The following is a 16,264-nucleotide window of genomic DNA, read 5'->3' on the forward strand; positions in this document are numbered from 1 at the left end:
GCAAGTACAGCAAGCCTGGGCTTCTTTTGATACATGAAATTCTTTAAAAGTTCTCTTTCTTTGGGGTTGAGAGAATTAGAAGATTGGGCTATATATTCTGTTTCCATATCTGCCTTGAATATATTTTTGTGGATATTTAACATGGAGTTAGCCATGAAGCACTCTTAAACTAGAACCTGAATTTTTCTTATACCTTCTGTCTCACCAAATTTTGTTTTACTCCTATTTAATCTTAAGATCTATGCAACTTTAATATATCTGAACCTGAATTTGTCTGCTAGAAAGAACTCTGAAGCATCAACACAGCCCCTTGTGGACTTTATCTGTTCAGTCTAATGATACCTGTTTAACATATATCTGCAATTTATAATGTAGTTCTTAGTTGTTAGCTCTAGCCATATATTATCTTTATGACTTCATTCCTTCTTACCATTCATGAGTTTAGGATTGTCAGTACACATGGTTTAAGATCAATATTTGGCACTGGTTGGTTTTATAAGGGGAGTACTCAGTTGAAAAGTTTAGGTGTGCTTGTTTCCCAATACTTTATTTACTGTTGGAATGCTGTATTTCAGAATAACTGTGTAGAATACATTGAGGATGATGAAGAACAGGTGGACATCGAGACTGTGGAAGAGCTCTCTGAGGAGATTAATGTTGCCCACATGAAGACCACAGCTGCCCACACACAGACTTTCCAACAGCCGTAAGTCTTTTTTCTCTTTGGCTTGTTGTAGGGGTTTTGGTGGTGGTTTTGTGACCATAAGCAAAACCAAATGTTCTGTTCAGAAGTTTTGGGTAACTGACATGGTTCCTTTATTTCTCTAGCTTTTTTCTTATTATGTAGGTGAGGAGAGGAGCTGAAATTCAGAGGTAATTAACTTGCCTTGTTATTGCTAGGAGACACTGTATTAATGTGAATAACATGCTTTTGGAGCCTGACTAGTTTTGCTAGTTCGTAGCTATTTAACCTTGCAGAAGTCTGTAATCTCTCTGAATCTTAGATTCTTTACCTGTTAAATGAGGAAAATGCCCTCATTTAAAGTGTTGAGTGAGATAATACATGAAATAAATAGCATAACTGGCACAAGGGGACTACTCAACAGTGGTTCTTCATCTTTTAAGAATATGGCATTAAATTCTAAATTTGGTTTCTTTACTAGTCAGACAGGTGAGATACATTTAGGGGAATTTTCTTAACTTTTCAGCTGGTGAGATGAAAATGTAGAGCAGATGTCTTAGAAAAATTTGTTCTGTTTTCTGTTTTGATATACCTTGTATTGATTAGGAATTGGGGTATAAAAGAAAGAAGGGAGGAAAGAAGAAAAGAGTTCTTATTTTGTAGCAGATATTGTGCTTTTCCTGCTATCTCATTAACTACCATTTAAGTAGCAATGACAAATTTTAAGGAGTGAGAGGAGTATTCTTCACTCCAGGGTTATTTGGAGGCTACATCAATTGTCCACTGGTTAAGGTTGAAAGAATTTAAATCTCTTAAAAACTTAATTAGATTTAAGTTCAGCAGTATTGTGGGGTATAAATTCAGTACACTAAAATCGAGTTCCTAACCAATAGAAACAAACAAACAAAAAACACAATTAAAAATACTGTTTACAAGAATAACAGAAAAAAAGCTGTTTGCGACTTCCATAAAAGCTGCACAAGACTTTTATAAAATGTTATCAAAAGACACTGTTAGGTAAACAACAAGTTTATACTGTATAGCACGGGGAACCATATTCAATATCTTGCAGTAACCTATGGTGCAGAAGAATATGAGAACAAATGTATATATGTTCCTATGTGACTGAAGTATTGTACTGTACACCAGAAATTGACGCAACATTGTAAACTGACTATACTTCAATAAAAATACATTGAAAAAAAGGACACTGAAGTACGGAGAGATACCATGTTAATGGACTGGAATAATAACGGGCCGAGAATAACCAACACACAAGTAGCACAGATCCTAAAGGAACAGATTGTTAAAATGAAAATAATTTTTGCCAGTGAAAAGGCAGTCTCAGACTATAAGGAAAATATTTGCAATATGTGTTTGACAAAGGGTTAGTATCAAGGATATAAAATAATTATTACAACTGAGTAAGAAAAAGATGATCCAGTAAAAAAGTAACTAATGGATATCACAGGCAGTTCACCAAAGAGGAAACCTGGGCTGCCAGTAAACATATACAAAATTTGTTCAACCTCACAATTAATTAGGGAAATGCAAGTTAAACCATTTGACTTTACCAGTTTATACCTATAAAATTGGCAAAAAAAATTGAGATTTCTGCTAGTATTGTCTAGTTGTGGAGTAATAGGAGTATCCTACAGGTGGGAGTGTAAGTTGTTAATAATCACTTTGAGGAGCAGTGTGCCATGACTAAGTTACTGGATGGGCATGCATTTCTTCCACTCAGCAGTTCTCTCCTAGGTATGAACCCTAGAAAGGCTCACACACAAGTACAGAGCAGCATTTGTCCATTGCAACACTTGTCCATTGCAGCATTTGCTGTTGTGAAGTTTGGACACAACCTAAATAACTATTAACATTCTAAAAAAATAAATTTTGGAACATTCACACTTTGGAATATTATATAGCAGTTAAAATGATTGAACTGAGATGTATCAACATATCTCAGATATAATATTGAATAAATCAGTTGAAGAAGGGTATACTACATATAATGTAGGTTTAAAATGCTACATAATATTTTCTGTTTAGGGATCTATCGATACATTCCTGCTGAAACTGAAGATGTGCATGGTAAACCCAGTTTGAGAGTGTTTACTTATGAGAAGGAAGGCAGTGCGCCCATATTTTGGAGATATTTTTTTCTCAAGCTAGGTGACAGATACCTGGATGTTGATTATGTATTTGTACAGTTTTATATATCTGAAATAGTTCATGATTGTAAAAAGGAATGTGCAGTTATAGGATCTAGGGACACTTTTATTTGAAAAAAAAAGTATATTGTTGAATAAATCATATTGCTACATATTGGACTTTGAGGAAAAGAAGCTGGTTACAGTTTAGACAGTTTGTGATGGTTTGGTTTAATATAGCTGTAAAATAGGTCTTAAATGATTGAATTTCAATAAGATATTGGAAAATACTGTCTTTATCTAGGTGCCGTACACATATCTCTGCAGATGAAAAAGTTGCTGAAAGGAGTCGAAAGGTATTTACAATGTATTTAATGAGAATTACTCATTTAATGAAATTGATAACATTTGTCTTTAGGGATAAAACAACATGAGCTATATTAGCTATGACTTTTTTAGGGCCATTTTTACCAGTGAGTTAATATAATCAGCCCCCTTAATGAAATTATACTATTAATGCTTTTTTCCCCACTTATTCTCTCCTATCCACATTTGATAGAATAATTTGGAGAAATTAAAATGGGCGTGGAGTTTATGAAAATTGATGTGCGTATTTGAAAACTAGTCCTATAATATAATGATACGATGTAAAACAGGCTAGCATTCTTATGTAGGCTCATGATTTTTCTAGTGACCTAAAAATTTAATTATTCTCTGAAACAATGGCTCGCAGTTCAGTGAGTCATGAAATCATAAATCTTCCTTGACTTAATGTATTCAGGTATTGTGGTACCATAATTAAGCAAGATTTCCTCTTTATCCTTACTAATAACTAAAAGTGGAGAAGAGTTTGGTTGTTTAACCACTTTCCACTTGTTTTTCTGTCTTCTAAATTTATGAGATAAAGACAGCGATGAGATTGGGTTGATGTGGAGGGTGGTATTCAGGTCCTTTGAAAAAGTACTAGGAGATTAGTTTGAGTTTGGTCTGATTTGGGAGATCATATGATGCATATTTGTATGGTTGTAATTATTTGGCATATGTCACTATTTTCACTGTATTTATTTTTTCATTCATCCTAAAACATTTTTTAGATGTAAGAATTTTTACAATAGTTCATTATGTAGTCCTTTGTTTTATATTATAATTATTATATGCAAATTATTTGTAGTGTCTTGGTGTATTTAAACTTGGTATTAATTTTCTTTCTATCTGGTTGTATCTTTGATTCTCTCACACTATTGTAATGTACAATCAGTTTTGAGCTTTAGAAAGACAGTAATTTTGTAGAAGAGTTTTGGGTGCTATCCTATCCCATGATATAGCACCACTATTACTATGATAAAGGTGAACAGTATTAGAAACAAACACAGTTAGAAACATGGGGGGATTTAAAACTTCTATAAAGTATGGAAGACAGTTTCAATCTTGAAGACTGTGTAAGTACAGATGACAAACTGGGAGGTGAAAGAGGAAGGAAGAAATAAAGAGAAGAATACAAGTACCAATACCCTTATTTTACAAAGAGATTCTGTCTATTGTTGATAAAATGAGAAATGGAGATAGAATTATATTCTGGTTGCAAAGGGATCAATAGAACTAAAATTAATTTTATATATTTATGGAAGGTGGGATAGTGAGATGTAAGAGAATGGTGAGCTTAGTTCTTTTCTGCATAAACAGAAGTAAATAGATTGCACTGAAAATTGTAAAGAGTAAGCTTGTTTTACTGTTTTAAACTCAGGATGTAGACTTAACCGGAAAAAGCCACTAAAAGAATTAAAAGATGGTTGTTTCTGAGGATCCAGGTACAGGCACAGTTGCTTTTCATTATAATCTTTTCACATACTTAGATTTAAAACAGGATATGCATTTATTACTTCTTACAGTAAATAACTTTAAAAATTGAAATAGAATAAATAAGAAAAGAAGCCTAAGGCATTCTGAGGGTCAAGAAAGACTTTCCTGAAAAATGCAGTTTGAGTTTTAAATGTTAAGTTATGGAGGGGAGTGGGAGGGAATAGGTACGGGCAACAGCTTGTGTAATGGCGGGAAGTATGGGATTATGGTGTGTTTAGTAAACTTCTAGCACTTTGGAATGATTGCAGAGAATGGTAATTTAGAAAGAATGGCAGTTGATCCTTTCTCAAGTTGTAAAAAGTTTTAAAATTTTTTTCCAGCAATCAAGATTTTGTTAATTTTTTTTCCAGCAATCAAGATTTTGTTAATTTTTTTTCATGTAATTTGTGTCATGAAAACAAATTTAAATGATAAATTATATAGATAAGCATTTTTAGGTCCCCTCTCAAATTCTTCCTCATTTGACAACTTACTGAAATTTGAGCTGGGAAGTGATGATCACATTAACATGTATTAGGATTTACACAGTTGAAGTTAGATTTGGAGGACGGATAGACTGGTAGGTAGTAAGATGACCAGTTCAGATAGTCCAGGCAGAAGATGGTATGTGTCTGATACAGAGCAGTGCCATTTGGGGTGGAGGAAGGGGGCAGGCACATGTGAGGGATACTTAGGTGGCCATCTTTTGTTTGAACAGGCTCCACCAGTTCCTCTAAAACTAAAGCCTGATTACTGGAGTGAAAAACTACAGAAAGAAGCAGAAGCTTTTGCTTATTATCGCCGGACACACACTGCTAATGAGCGGCGCCGGCGTGGTGAAATGAGGGATCTCTTTGAGAAACTGAAGATCACATTGGGGTTACTTCATTCTTCCAAGGTTTCCAAAAGTCTCATTCTTACTAGGGTAAGTGTTTTGTGTAAATGACAGACAAATAAGAGCTTGACTAAAATAATCTTCTAGAGATCTAACTTATGAGAAAGAGGATGGACTAAATTAGAGCTTGTATTTAACATTTGAATGTGGACTAGTGAATGCCCAATAAATCCCTTAGGAAGAAAAGTCCTAATGTTGAATCAGAGTAGCATTTCATTGAGGGTCAGAGTCTTAAGTGGCAGAGTTATTATTGTCCTTCCTACAAGTAAAATGGTAAACTCTGTTTACCACAGCTCTTTACACTGGTGTTCTCCATAACACACAGGAAAGTTTATCACAGTGAAAGGCACAACGTAACTAATATTTTGATATACTTTTTAACAGTTGACAGTCATTTTAAAGGAAAATCTGCAGTATTCAAGCTAGCAGAAGTGTTAATTTTGCATGTAGAATATCTAAGGTAAGTAGGAGTTGGAAGAGTCTAAGGCAAGCATTCATAACAGTTTAGAACAAAGTTACTTCAACCAGACTTTACTTAGTAGTTCATCTTAAAGTTGATCATTGAGGTCTAAACCGAGTAAAATGTATCTCTTTGCGGTAGTGGAAACACCTATTAACTACTCAGTGATGCTGTTTGTAAACAATTACTTTCCCTAAAAGTGTAAGCCAGAAAAACCTCCTGCAGTTTAACAAAATGTAAATTCCAAAACATCAAAAATTGTTTTAAATGACATTATACATTTCTGTAAAATAATAGATTAATTTTTTTTCATTAAAGAAATTGTGTAGGCCTCACCTGTTTTTCAGAAAAAAGGGAATTGATGAACATGATATTACTATTTCTGTTTTAGGCATTCAGCGAAATTCAGGGACTAACAGATCAGGCAGACAAGTTGATAGGACAGAAGAATCTCCTGACTCGAAAACGGAATATTTTGATACGGAAAGTATCATCTCTTTCAGGTGAGATATGTGAATGATCTCTGATAAAGAGTATGAATACAGCTTTAGTGTGGAGAAATCCTTAGTAGACCTCTCAGATACTACTTAGTTTAAGGCTTGGTTCTTGGAGTTAAGAGCAGAATTATCTTTTGGTTGGGTGGGACATTTCTTCTGGATTATAATCACTCTTGCCTTCCATAGTTTTGGGGAATATAGTTAAATCAACTGGATTTCAGTTGACTCTATTTCTCATTATTATGTGGGGTCATATAGAGTGACAGTTTATTTCCTATCAATCTATAGGTAAGACAGAAGAAGTGGTCCTGAAGAAGCTAGAGTATATTTATGCAAAACAACAAGCACTAGAGGCACAAAAAAGAAAAAAGAAGATGGGATCAGATGAGTTTGAAGTGTCTCCCAGAACTAGCAAACAGCAGGAAGGATCTTCTGCATCATCTGTAGATCTTGGACAGATGTTTTTAAATAACAGAAAGGGGAAACCTTTGATTCTTTCCAGAAAAAGAGACCAGGCCACAGGTAGGAGGGACATTCTTTGCTTTCCTTAATGTAGATGAACATTAGTTTAGTTTGGAGGACTGAATGTCTTCACTTGGCCATAATTTTAGTTTAATGAATTAAAGATGGGTTGTATAAAAGCTAGAATATTAACTACATTAGATTTCAGTTTCTAGCTTTATACACTCTAGCAAATCTTAATAGGCTATCAGTCATGGTAACATATAAGATCTACTTTTGACAGCATTCTCTAGACATTTATTTTCTTCTAGTGTTGTCAGTATTTTTTTTAAGCTGTCATCTTTTCAGACTTTATAAATGAATTCTTTTTTTTTTTTTGGTAGTGGGTAGGTAATTAGGTTTATTTATTTATTTATTTTTAGAGGAGGTACTGGGGATTGAATCCAGGACCTCATGCATGCTAAGCATGCGCTCTACCACTTGAGCTATACCCCCCCGCCAAAAATGAATTCTTGATTTCCTTGCAGTTCCTGCTCGTGAGTTGAGGACGTTTGAATGTAGCTGAGACAAATAAATTGGAAATTCAAAAAAAAATTTTTTTTTGGTTGTTAATTCAGGCTCTGTTTTCCAGCACATTGTAATCTGTCGATGAATTGGTATTAAGGAACAAAGTAAATTGGTTTTGAATTCTAACTCTCCTATCTTGATTTTGGAAGTGAGGTTATACTGATTCTACGTGACTTGTTCATATCCTTTGAGAATGGTACATGCTTTTTTACTCTTTGGGTAGCCCAGTGGATAAACCAAGGAAATCCGCTTTATTACATCAACTAAGAAGTGGTGAACACTAAAATGTGAGTTAGTTTTAACATGCACATTCAAATGATGTTACTTCTAAGAAAAGATTTTAATCATCATTTAGTGCAGTCACCTTATTTTACAGATGGAAAAAGTGAGGTCGAAAAACTTGAAGTAATTTGTTAGAGGTACATAGGAAAGCAAACCCTAGGGATAGAATTGTGTGTGCCTTCATCCTGATTCTCCATCAAGACTATCAGAAGCATTCCATTGAAAAAGTGGTTCCATAGCTCTATTCCTCAAGAATAAGAAATTCTGTCTCTTAAGAGAGTCATTGGACAGGTAATCATTACTCAGTGAAAAGTGATTCAAAAATTATATTCCTAGTTGAGGTTCCCTAACTAAATTTGAAATTTACTTCTTGCATGTTAAGTCAGAGTATGTTTTTAGGGATGTCTCCTAGGTCCTAGGCTATATGTACACTAGCATTAGGTGAAGATCTTTTATCCTTAACTAATTTCTGATCTTCCTTACAGAAAATACCTCACCCTCTAACACTCCACACACCTCTGCTAACATCGTGATGACTCCGCAAGGGCAATTGCTCACCTTAAAAGGTCCCCTATTCTCAGGACCAGTGGTAACTGTTTCTCCTGCTCTCTTAGAAGCAGATCTAAAACCTCAAGTTGCCAGCAGTGTTGTGGCTCAATCAGGTATGTCATAATTGTTGTCCTCTATGGATGGTAAAAAAGAGTTATCTCTGGTATCTCACAGTGACACAGAAAGCCATTGAATGTGTTCTGAAATGTTAAAGAGCTATTGTATTCGAGTGTGCCTCTATCAGAGAAGATTCTCTTTTTAGAACATGTTTGGCTCGATCTGTGGTATTGATTAGTCTTTTTTATCTGGGTTTGGGAGCTATTTTGTGATGTCTCATTATTTCTAAGTAGGAAAAGAATTGGAAAGATATGAAAGTAAAAGGAGGATGAGGAATCATTGTTTTAGTTTTTGGTGTTGATAAATATTTATCAGTTTTGTATTGTACTCAGTGATGGTGCACTCCTACATTACCAGCTTGATTTAATTTGAGTACCCTCCCTTTTGGGGATAAGGAGTAGAGTTGAAAAGGAAGTCTCACTTTGATGATTTAGGTTATAGGCACCTAAATTTCTATTAAGGAAAAAGAGTATCCTTACTAATAACTGCTAAACCCTATCTGGAAGAGTCATACTTTCTTACACTGCTGCCTTTGGGGCTTCATTTTTCCCTCAGTAGCAGTCAATGGGGTAAACAGAATTGATATTCATGTCTGCCTCAGGATAAAAAATAAATTTGGTGAGCATTTCTATAAAATAATTAAATAGAACTTTTATTGATGATGGAATATCAGAGTCTTTTGGTTAGATTTTACCTATTTTCTTGTTAGGCTAGGTCTATAATTTGAAACAATGGATATTTCCTTTCATCTTCTTGATAAAAGTACACTCGTGAAATTTTAACTACAACTCCCTGAGATAGTCATTAGGTATGAATGAAAGAGATGCTTACCATTTAGATATAAATGAATTTTTTTTTCCCCCCCCAGAAAACGACGACTTATTTATGATGCCAAGAATTGTTAATGTGACATCATTGGCCACAGAGGGAGGTTTGGTAGATATGGGTGGCAGCAAATATCCTCATGAAGTTCCTGATGGCAAGCCACCTGACCACCTGAAAAACACTGTCAGGAATGAAGATAACTCCTGTGAAGATTCGGGTAGAGTCTCTTCCAGAGGCAACCATAGAGATGGCCGAGTGACATTGGGCCCAACACAGGTTTATCTGTCAAATAAAGATTCTGATTTTCCACAAATAGTTGATGTTTCCAGTATGCAAGAAGCACGAGAGTTCTTACCCAAAAAGATTTCTGGTGATGTGAGAGGGATTCAGTATAAGTGGAAAGGGAGTGAATCAAGACGGGAGAGACTGAAGCCGAAGGAATCTTCATTTCATAAATTAAAGGTGAAAGATCTCAAAGACTCAAGCATAGAGATGGAACTGAGAAAGGTAGCATCAGCTATAGAGGAAGCAGCACTGGATCCCAGCGAACTGCTAACTAACATGGAAGATGAGGATGATACTGATGAGACACTGACTTCTCTGCTCAATGAGATTGCCTTTCTTAATCAGCAGTTAAATGATGACTCTGTTAGCCTGGCTGAATTGCCCAGTTCTATGGATACAGAGTTCCCAGGGGATGCTCGGCAGGCTTTTATCAGTAAGCTTCCTCCTGGGAACAGAGCAGCTTTCCAAGTTGGCCACTTGGGAACTGGTTTGAAAGAGTTGCCTGATGTACAAGGGGAGAGTGACTCTGCCAGTCCCCTCCTCTTGCACTTGGAAGATGATGACTTTTCTGAGAATGAGAAACAGCTTGCAGAACCAGCCTCTGAGCCAGATGTCCTTAAGATTGTTATTGACACTGAGATAAAGGATTCCCTTCTTTCCCACAGGAAAGTTGGTGATGGAGGGAAGAATACTTCTGGCATCCCTGCAGAGCCTGAAAGTGTGTCCTCACCCCCCATCCTACACATGAAGGCTGGCCTAGAAAACAGCAGCACAGATACCTTGTGGAGGCCTATGCCAAAGTTGGCACCTCTGGGTTTAAAAGTAGCTAATCCTTCCAGTGATGCAGATGGTCAGAGTCTCAAGGTGATGCCTTGTTTGGCACCTGTAGCCACCAAAGTTGGATCAGCTGGACACAAAATGAACTTAACAGGGAATGACCAGGAATGCCGGGAGAGCAAGGTGATGCCTACATTGGCACCTGTTGTGGCCAAACTGGGCAATTCTGGGGTCTCACCAAGTTCTGCAGGGAAATGAACTTATTTGTCCTCAGGCAGAAGACAGGCTGTGAGGGGAAACCTCCTTTCTCTGCAGGCATCTGTTTATTTGTGTCATGGAACTGTGATCCTTGACTTTGATGCAGTGGATAATGGTAGAGAAAGGGGGTAGGGTGCTGACCTCGGTATAAGAAATTACTACTATGAAATTCTGATCATGTTAAAATGTGTTACCTCACTTGTGGTGCTGGGTCTCCTCATCCTCTTAGAAGATGTGATCCATTACTGAACACGAGGTGCCCCTCTTACCCAAGGAGTTCATAGCAAGACTAGGGTCCATAATGGTTCCTAGTTCTTCCCTCCCAGAGAAAAAGCTGCTTGAGACTTTGGAGTTGCTATGGACTGATCCTTAGTTGATAGTGGTGTTCTAGTTGTTTTAAGTCTGAAATCCAAGGAATGTGATGCACTTGTGCAAAGGGATCCAGAAGAGATAGTTTTTAGATGGTGTTTCAAGAGTAGGGAGAGAGAGGATGGGTACCATGGAATACCAAAGTGAAGGACTTTGTGTCGTTCAACAGAATTTTCTCTTCTTTCATACCCCAAGTAGCTTCCATTCCCTCACCTTTTCAATCAGAATTATAAATCCAAGCCTTCTGGTAAAGTAGGAATGCTTTAAAATTTTTTTAAATTACTAAGGTAATCATTTTTGAGATGTTAAAAAAAAATACTAGTTCTCCCTTACTGTCTTTGGATGTTGAAAAGACCATTTCACAGTAGTAGGGTTTTCTACCTGGAATATATATTTTGGAGGTGTAGGCATAGAGGGAGCCCCTTTCACAAATCACATCACTCAAGAGAGAGCTAAAGTGAAAAGCATTCCCATACCAGAGACAGTGGCCAAAATAAAAAACTGTGGGGCTGGATATTTCCCAAATCAAACCAGCCTCCTGGTGCTTGAAGGTTTCATTCACTATTACCTGCACAGGATGTAAAGAAATGAAAAGTCACAGTAGGCACTCTTTACCAGGGAAATAAGGCAGTATTTGAATCACAAGATATATTTTTTATTACCTGCTACCATGGATTCAGTGATCTGTAGAGCTTTTTCACTCATTAGCTGTCAGGATGTGAAGGACTGACAGCCTGTAAAGATAAAGATATTTATATTTTTGTATAGTTGTTTTCATAGATTTCTCAAAGGCTGAAGTTTTCAACCTAGAAGATGAGATTTGTATTGAGTATAGAAATGATGTTTCCTATCTAGTTTGTAAATAATCATGGTGCACTTGAGGGGTCTCTTGGAAACTCCTGGGGGCAAGAATCACTATTCTGAAAATGTATAAACTGGGATTTAGCTGCTGCATTTTGCCTTTCTTAAGTAATTATATTTGGAATGTAACCCCTGTTCTGTCTTCATTGACAGGATTTGCTTGTGTTGTGAAACACTAACACAAGAGCTTCCAGTGCCTGGGCTGTGCCTAGGTAATGCTGTTTCTTCTACATCCCCTGCCTTCTTTATCCCAAATCCCACTCAACGTATCTTCAGAACTAGGTTGTGAGACCAACTTTGGAATGGTCCTAGCTGGTGAATTACTTCCATGGTTGGTTCCCTTTCTAGTAACTCTGGTAATAAACAGATTGAAAAGGGTGGGAAATTTTCCTCTGCAAATTGCAGTGGGAGCAAATTCTTTGTTGGTTTTCTGCTACTTGCCTTTCTAGACCTGCTCATCAGCATTCAACCTTCCCACCTCTAAAGGTTACTGAAGAAGCTTGAAGTAGGTAATGAGTACCCCTCAGCTTCTCATTATCCCTCCCACTTCTCTTTACCCAGGAGATTTCATTCAATGCCTTAGCCAAGGAGTCCAGCACCTGTCTTCCCTGCTAGTAATTGTCCTTGGAGATGCTAGTACTTTAATCCAGGTATAGCAGTTTCCCATTATTTCTTTGCTTGTCTTGTCTTCACATTTCCTCCTGACTTCCCAAGGCTCTTGTTACAGCTTTTGAGGGTCAGCCAAGGAGCAGGCAAGTGAGCGAGTAATCCTCAGGAAAAGAAGGACCATTCTGCTTCTGAACACTGTTCTCTTTTTTAAGAAAATAGACAAATAGAAAATACTCAGTTCTTGATGGGAAGATATTTGACTCTGTTTATGAGATGTGTACAAAGATGGAAATGAGAGATGAGACCAGGTGTTCAAGGAAGGCTGCAGATGTCATTACAAACCTCCAAGATAATGGTGTTTTCAAGATCTCTTAGAATTAGAAAGTTGTCAGGGCTAATTTGAGGAGGGATCAGTCTTCAGAACAATCCTGCAGTCTTGATAGAAATCTAAGATCTCCAAAAACTCCTACCCTTTAACCTTACCCCAGGAGAAACTGATCTATGAAAATTACATGTGTGATTATGAAAGATGTAGTTGAGTGAGAGGAGTTAAGGAATTGGGAGGTTAGTGAGCTCTCACCCTAACTCTGTAAGAAGCATGATCTCAGTAGACCAATAATTCGCCTTTTTATACATCTGTAAATAAATGGAATGTTTTTAAGAATATAATTATGTCAGATTTAGCTTTTTCTTTTATATATTAAATATATATCTTTCTTTTTCTGCTTTTGAAAAATGACTATTTTTTTAGAACCCTAAGAAGAAATTTGGCAAGTGGAAGTGAGAATGTATAAACTTGAAATAAATCAGTTAATAATAATTAAAGCAGGACTTGGTTGTTGGGAGGTTTTTGCTGAGTTGGAGTAGAGAATGCTAATTCCCTGAAACATTTGGGAGAGGTGTCACTGAAGGAGTTTAATCATAGGAATTCCTTACTGTTTTCAAAGTTTCTGACATGCCATTTGGGAGAGGTTTGTGGTATTCTAATCCTTGCAATGTGTTTTACATGGAGACTTTGAAATTTTGTACAACTTAATGGCAAGTATTTGTCTCAGAGTCATTCTACAGTGAAGAAAGATTAGCCTCATACTACCAGAGTTCAAGGTAATATACCTGTTACCTTGAGGAATAACAGGACATAAACAGGTCTTTGTGGCTAAGGACAACAGATGTTCTTAAAGCAAGCTATATGTTAACTAGTATCACAGTTTACAAAAACTTGACATTGAACTACTCTAAGGTCACCAACAGATCAAGCCCAATTAATAAACTTCATACAGTTTACTTTGTGTAACTTTATAGTAAATGCAGGGTGTCCCCCCCCCCCCCAGTTATGATGAAATATTTGACAATATGCCTTTCTGTAACAAATTTAAAAATGTTTTGAACAGAGAAGACAGACAATCCATATACTATTTGGAGCAGGGTTTAATTAGTATAGTCCCCCCCTACCCAATTATACTAGTTGAGATTTTGAAATGGAATGGTATCAGGTGAATTGAGAGGTAAATGCACTTTGAAAATGGGTCTGAAAAGTGGGGATTAACCTTCATTCCTCACTCCTAGAAGATTAAAAAAAAAAAAGCACAGAGGCACTGAGTAGGCACGTTTTCAGGGTGCTTTTATAGAGAGTGAGTGATAAACAAGAGTCAATATATTTCTTGCACAGAATTGTTGATTTTTAAGAAAATGCTTATAAGGAGATCAGTACTTCATTTTATTGTATTATCGCTAATGAAATTTTACATGAATATGAATTTGCTGGATGCAGAGAAAAATTAAAGGTTGCGGTTAATAGACACTGCCATTTGGAGAAAAAAATATCAGTCAAAAATGCATTTTTGAAACTAAATTAGAAAAATAATTTGACATGCAGCATTTGAACTGAGGCATAATAGTATATTAAATATGACTCAACTACTCTACAAAGATAGGTTGAGTGCTGAATAATAGTGATGGAGGTTTGTGTGGTGGGTGAGAAGGCTAAACCATGGGATGAGTTGGAAAATTCTGAGACATCTAAACTCAACTAAGTTCTTATTGTAAGTTCTGCTGTTAGATTCTGTTAAGTAGGAAAGTAGGCTTGGAAGCATTTTGAGATCTATCCTGTTTCCAACTGCAAATACTGGTCTCAGCAGTCCCACAGTGCCTTGCATGTAAAGGTGCTCAATAAATATTTGAATCAGTGAGCAAATGTTTACTCTAGACTGTTAGTTTTCCAGGATCTTATAATTGCATCTATTTGCATGTTAAGCCTAGGGTGAATTTAAAATCTGATCTAATGAGCATAGTGCAAAACAGACATGTACAATTTTAGTATCTGACAACCATGTATACATATTTAGGATGTAGACAAGCAGAATAAAAAGTGAAATAGCACATGGATAGTGAAATACATAAGGGACAGCTGCATTTTGGAGGGTGGGATAGCAATTACTTAATTCGGAGAAAAGGGAATAATGCTTCTATTCACACTGGACCTGGGACTACTATTTTCTGAGCAGAAGTCTCTTCATTACACTGTTCTCAGTTGGTTTTCGCCTAGATCATCTTAAGACAACGAAAGCAGGAGCTTGGATTTTCTTCTGCAACTTTATAGCTTCAGATGGGAGTAATTTGGGGAACATTTTCTCTAAGGGGATAAACCAGGGTAGCTCCTGACAGGAAATGACCAATGACATTTTTTTGTAAACTCGTTTCCTGGCCATAAGTGGTTAGGTAAGTGAGAAAACCACTAGTGGACACAAAAGGATCTGGAGAGAATTAGGGACAATTCTAGTGGGTGGAGATGGCAATTGCTGGGGAATGCAGCACATAAACAAGGACACCAGGTGGCACCATTAGCAGTGTTCCATTACCTCTTGGAGATAATCACAGAATAGCAAGGAGGTGAAGGAATCAACCCCGTTTCATACTGTTGTGGCTAATGACCCTTGCCTTCTCAAGATTTGAGAAATAAATGTGAAAATCCCATTTTATATGTCATTTCATCTGCGGTGCATGCTTAAAGGGAAGGAAGCCTCATGCCTCTGGTAGCTGTTGCCAGTTGGTCTTCTAGGAGATGACTTCCCAGATCTTTATGTCAATCTGTGAGCTTTACAGTTTTCATTTTTAATACGTGCTACCATATACACAAGTACATAACCTGTTTTGCCTCTTGGCTGTACAAGACGCAGTCGCAGCAGTGGGTTGGGGTTCCTTCCCTTTTGCTAACATTGCCAACTTCCCCAGGGGTTCCAAGGACCTGGATTGGATGAGTGATACATTAGTGTACTATTTCTCTTTTGGCGTAAGCTAACCTTTTTTTAAGGTAATTTGTTGAAGTAGCAACGAGGCAGAAAGGCTACTAGAAAATAAACCTAGGTCGAGACACGTGTGAAATAATACGTAAAGGTATTCTTCTGTGTGTCCCCCCCAGCCCCGCTCAAGAGCTAGAAAAACGATACCAGTAAATCTAGTGCCAGGAGGCTTGGCGGTGACCTTTACTGGAAAAATGTTTCACCAGTAAAATTTGACAGGAACATGGAAGAGATCTGGAGCAACAAAACTCTAGTTAACTCTAGATGAGCGCGCGATGGGACACTGGAGGCTTAAGAAATCACGAAACAAGTTAAGTCCCATAGGCACATTCACTTTTGCCCCCCTCCCCGCCTAAAGCGCTGTTCTAGACTATCAGCTCCCACCCCTTTTATCATGGTCAATCAGGTAACCTAGTTCAATACACTTCTTAGCTGTCGAAAAAATTACGCAGGAGAGTCATTTCTACGTAGGCCAGGACTC

At 37.0% G+C, this 16,264-nt stretch overlaps 1 protein-coding gene across 19 annotated transcripts in view; it reads left to right on the forward strand.

The window, feature by feature from the left end:
* The window catches only part of MGA (MAX dimerization protein MGA), a 142,701-nt gene extending 129,392 nt beyond the window's left edge, over positions 1–13,309 (forward strand). For 16 of the 19 annotated variants that reach the window (XM_045524300.2, XM_045524301.2, XM_010965333.3 and 13 more), the window contains 7 exons: positions 576–706; positions 3,137–3,188; positions 5,390–5,596; positions 6,418–6,529; positions 6,812–7,045; positions 8,320–8,496; positions 9,369–13,309. In XM_045524300.2, coding sequence (XP_045380256.2) covers positions 576–706; positions 3,137–3,188; positions 5,390–5,596; positions 6,418–6,529; positions 6,812–7,045; positions 8,320–8,496; positions 9,369–10,645 — 2,190 coding nt within the window. In that variant the 3' untranslated portion in view covers positions 10,646–13,309. Of the gene's footprint in view, positions 1–575; positions 707–3,136; positions 3,189–5,389; positions 5,597–6,417; positions 6,530–6,811; positions 7,046–7,701; positions 7,840–8,319; positions 8,497–9,368 lie in introns of those variants that run through there. The other 3 variants (XM_074365928.1, XM_045524308.2, XM_074365929.1) reach the window with 3 other exon arrangements.
* Positions 13,310–16,264: the final 2,955 nt, after the last annotated feature.

Source organism: Camelus bactrianus, chromosome 6, assembly GCF_048773025.1.
Source record: "Camelus bactrianus isolate YW-2024 breed Bactrian camel chromosome 6, ASM4877302v1, whole genome shotgun sequence".
NCBI lineage: Eukaryota > Metazoa > Chordata > Mammalia > Artiodactyla > Camelidae > Camelus > Camelus bactrianus.